Source organism: Gekko japonicus, unplaced genomic scaffold (genome assembly GCF_001447785.1).
Source record: "Gekko japonicus isolate JY-2015 unplaced genomic scaffold, Gekko_japonicus_V1.1 scaffold3373, whole genome shotgun sequence".
Lineage (NCBI taxonomy): Eukaryota > Metazoa > Chordata > Lepidosauria > Squamata > Gekkonidae > Gekko > Gekko japonicus.
This window is the reverse complement of record NW_015175468.1, coordinates 15,521-20,288: the sequence shown is the minus strand read 5'-3', so window position 1 is coordinate 20,288 and position 4,768 is coordinate 15,521. Positions and strand designations below refer to the sequence as shown.

The 4,768-nt window shown below is 45.9% G+C and overlaps 1 protein-coding gene across 1 annotated transcript in view; it reads left to right on the top strand.

The window, feature by feature from the left end:
* The window catches only part of LOC107122795 (alveolar macrophage chemotactic factor-like), an 18,026-nt gene extending 15,589 nt beyond the window's left edge, over positions 1–2,437 (top strand). Inside the window, exons 2-4 of the mRNA XM_015425935.1 lie at positions 1,138–1,264; positions 1,365–1,449; positions 2,346–2,437. Of these exons, the coding sequence (XP_015281421.1) occupies positions 1,138–1,264; positions 1,365–1,449; positions 2,346–2,369 (236 nt within the window). The 3' untranslated portion in view covers positions 2,370–2,437. The remainder of the gene's footprint in view (positions 1–1,137; positions 1,265–1,364; positions 1,450–2,345) is intronic.
* The last annotated feature ends 2,331 nt before the right edge of the window (positions 2,438–4,768 follow it).

The window sequence follows — 4,768 nt, the reverse complement described above, 5'->3', positions numbered from 1 at the left end:
TTTAAGTCCCATTCAAATCGGGTGCACTCAAGGTACATTGTTTTCCTTGGCTGGCATCCGTCATTTTTGCAGCATCTAATTTTAAACTCTGTTCAGGAGTTTAGTACTGTCAAATGAAGGGAGGATTTAGTAGTGGCAATCTGAACTAGTTTATGTTCCCCGGAGAAGTTATTAAAGAAACTCCTTGTTGGGGATGATGAATCTGTTATTTGTAGGTACTAGGTTTTTAGAGTGCACTGTGCACACATCTTTCTGGTGATACCTTGTACAATCAGAGATGCCGTTGGCTATCTCTGTACAGAACCTGGCACACAAAATCAGTATTCGGTTATTTAAATTTTATCCTGTTCTTCATCTGGTATGCTCAGGGAGGCCTCTATAGTTTGCTTTCCCCCTTCTCATTTTTTATCCTCACAGCAATCCTGTAAGGTAGGCAAGGCTGAGAGACACTGACTGGCCCAAAGTCGCCCAGCGTGCTTCATAGTTGAGTAGGAATCAACCTAAGTCTTCCAGCTCCAAGCCCAGCACTAGTGTTTACTATAAAACTCTCTCTTTTAAAAATTATGGTTTAAATTGTACAGTTGCTTATTATGGGCTGCTGGAGGAAGCGGGCAAAGATTATTTCCTTAATGTTACTAAACTTAACCATGTAGCCCTGTGCAGTAGTGAGAGAAATGCACTTTGCACGTGCTTATAAGCGCACTCTGTTCACTGCCACTGCTGTTTCTAACACCAGGATTCCTGGTTTGTGCTTCAGATCACATTAAATTTTTGGAAACTTTTCAATGTACTTGTAGAACACGAAACCCGAGACACTCTTGAATTGGCTGACAATGTGACACGTTGAAAGCAAGGAGAGGTTTACATTTGAGGAATCTCAAGGGGGAAGTCCAACTATTTGGCAGCATTCCTGAGCAGAACCGGGAGGGCTGTTTAAAGGAAAAACCCTCGTTTTTTTTTTAATTTCAGTTGCAATTGTTGGGAAGTTATAATGCTGTATTCATCAGTGAAGAATGGCATCCGCGAAACTCTCCTGGGTCTCTTAGCTATGTCAGCAGGTTCTCAAGGACTTATGTTCTGGAAAAATGAGGGTCTCGATTAGGCACCCACTGAGACATCTGTTCTTTTCTTCCACAGCTGCCCCCCTGACCAGCGAACTGCGCTGCCAGTGTATCGAGTTGTTTTCAGGCAGGATCCCCATAAAACGCTTTGCCCGACTAAATCTCTACCCTGCGGGACCTCACTGCGCCAACACGGAAGTCATGTAAGTGGGCCCCGGCTTGTACACTTCATTTTCTTGTCGCTCTCGGCTGTAATCCGAGCCCTTCGCTTATCGGGATACTTTTCTTTGTGTTCTCTAACAGAGCCACCACCACAGAAGGGAGAGAGGTCTGTCTGGATCCTGAGGCGCCTTGGGTCAAGGTGGCTATCAAAAGGATTCTGGAAAAGGTATGTACAGTGGGTGTCGAGGGGAGTAGAGTGGGCTTCAGAATGAGTTCATGCGAAGAAGGCTTGAAAATATCTTTTGGGATTACAAGATTTTGCATAGGGGTGAGGGGGCCTTTTAGGTAATGTTAGGATTGCACCCTTATTTAGGAAGGAAACTTTTGAATCCTGTCAGTCAAACTATATTTCTGGATATTCCAGGAAACGGCTCCGGATAATACAGCAGGTTTGTTTAGCAGCAGAGGTTTACCATCAGGAGATATTGGCACACTCCACGTGATAAAGGAGTATGTTGATCTGGGTCTCCCCACCACCACCAAGAGAGCAGAGATATGGACAGGGGCCATAAATTAAATATGGCCTCTTTCCATATCTTTGCCCTCTTGGTGGGCAACAAATAGAGATCACAACACTCCTGCATCACATACTTCATTTATAGCCCGCCTTTCTCCCCAAAGTGGCTTATGTCGTTCCCTCCTTCTCCGTTTTCTCCTCCCAATGGCCATATGAGGTAGGTTAGACTGAAAGGGTGTGACTGGCCCAGGGTCACCCAGCAAGCTTCCATGGCAGAGCGAGGATTCGAAACTGTGTTCCCCAGATCCTAGTCTGGCACATTAGCATGTGATAGCACGGCACAAGGGGGGGATTTAAATCTTGCCACCCTCCCTGGTCCATTTCCTAAATGTGTGTGGCAAATAAGAGCCAATATAGATTAATAGCTAGACCTAGTGCCCAGCAAGAGAGCAATACAAAATCAGTGGGAACTTTAGATTGAGGCTGGATGATGTACCCCTAGGCCTTGGAGCAGAAAGTGCATTGTATAGAAAGAGCACATGTTGATGAGACTTTGCAGTTTCCAGTATGTTTCACACGCAATCTTGTATTCTGTTGCCTTGCAGAATAACGAAAACAACCAGCTGTGAAGGAAGCAACTAAACGGGGATGAAGAGGGAAGATACTGGTGATCTCCAGGAAGGAAGAAAATAATTGGGAGCCCATAGAAGGAAGAGCTGGAAAGCGAATCCTGCTTTTCCTGGCTTTGACCGCAGAGCCGCTGTTTGGAATGCTTTCCACTATTTATCACTGAGCCTTGTTTTTATGTATTTATTTTATATATTTATTCCTAACTTTCGAATGTTTCTGTCAGTTCAGCAGCACTGGGTGCTGGGTGCTGCTGTTAATGCACTTTTGGAAGGATGTGGAATGTAGGCGACAGCACCCAGATGCTGGATGGTTAATTCCAGTAGGAAGCTGTCTTGCACAAGTCCTACAGAAATCAATGGGAGCTGCCTCAGAGCCAGTTTGGTGTAGTGGTTAAGTGCACGGACTCTAACCTGAGAGAACCGGGTTTGATTCCCCCCTCCTCCACTTGAACCTGCTGGATGATTTTTGGGCAAGCCATAGTTCTGATAAGAGCTGTTCTTGAAAAAGAGCAGTTTCTGTCAAGAGCTCTCTCAGCCCCACCTACCTCACAGGGTGTCTGTTGTGGGGAGGGGAAGGGAAAGGAGTTTGTAAGCCGCTCTGAGACTCCTTTGGGTAGTGAAGGGCGGGGTATAAATCCAGTCTCTTCTCTTCTTCTATAGTGAGGCTGTTGGTTGCTCCTGTGGCACTTGCACAGGAGAACGTCTTGCTAGGTGGTGCCCAATGTTGTTCCTTTACAAGTGGGTAAAGTGGATCACATTAAGTTAGAGTTGCCAGGTCCCTGCTGGCCACTGCGGGGATGGGGGTTAGGGGACAGGGTTGCCAGATCCAGGTTGAAAAAAATCCTGCACATCTGGGGATGGAGCCCGGGGCGAGGACTGGGACCTCAGCAGAGTATAATGCCATAGAGTCCATCCTTCAAAGCATCCATTTTCTCCAGGGGAACGGATCTCTATAGTCTGGAGATGAGCTATAATTCCGGGTTATCCCCAGGTCCCTCCTGGAGGCTGGCATTCCTTGGAGGCCCTGTGCCTTCCCATAATGAGTATGGTGGGGTGAGCAAAAACATGAGACAGGGTCTTGTTTACTGTGGCACCTGGAATAGAAACCCAGGAAAGTTCATCTTGCTCTTTTCCCGGTGTGGGGAGTGAAAGGGGTGGCTTTTCAGAAAGCATTTGGGTTGCTCTGACCTGTAAAATTTATAATTATGTAATAATTTATGGCTGGGAGTGTTACTGTTTGACACCTTCTGTGATCATTTATGGGGCTTCTCTTGGTGTTATTTCAAGGCTGTCTTGGTAGTTTCTGGTTTTATGATGTTTTTAACATAGTGCAGTAATTTTTAAATGACGTGTTGGGCACTTTCTGGATTTTGGGACCATAGTATGGGATAATAATATTTGAATGAGATGATTATTAATATATATAATGGCTGTGGTCGTACTTAATCCAGACATCAAGAATGTATATTAGGAATCCAGAGCTAGATCTAGAACACTGAATGTCATGCCCTTTTCTTCAGACGAGGGCAGATGATTGTGACTGTAGCACTTATACTAAGGCCGCGTTCAGACTGGCAGTTTGGCCCGACAGCCAAACGTTTCAGGAGCATTTCACTAGCGGATTAAAGGGGTGGGTTCACACAGGCACAGCTGTCCGGCGTCCCCCAGCTGTACTCAAGCTTACTGCTTCCCTCCCGAGTTTTAAAAGTACCTGGTGGAAGTGGTAGCAAACCGTGTGGAGAGCGGGTTGATTCCCGTTCCCTGACGTGTGAATGCAAGCACTGTAAGGCAGGAAGAACCCACAGTCGTTGATAACATAGGCGCATGCAGTGGAGCGCAGAAACAGCCGCTGACAGCCCGCCCATAATATTTGAATGAGATGACTATTACTATATATAATGGCTGTGGTCATACCTAAATCCAGACCTGGAGAATGTATTCCCTATATTAGGGTTCTGGAGCTAGATGTAGAACACTGAATGTCATGCCCTTTTATTCAGACCAGGGCAGACGATTGTGACTGTAGCACTTATACTAAGATGGGCTTACTTGGCTGATGTTGATGCTGCCTGCCAGTGGGGCTGATGTTGAGTTGGTTCCAGCCATCTTTTTCACTAGTTGAGTTCCCATCTTTACTACATCCCACTTGGCTTTTGTCGGTGGATATACCATGATCTCCAGCCTCATGGTTTTGTGTGATCAAAGGGACAGTCTTCCATTTCGCCCCAACAGAAAAGCTGGTTGGATCCAACTCATTCTATGCACTTATTCCATGTTATGTTTACGAAATGGGCTAGATCCATGTCTCAAGCCACAAGGTTCCCGGCTGAGGTCTTTCCTGATGTTGATTTGGTGTATCAGTAGGTGAGCCTTTCAGTTTCAAACAGCACCATCTTAGG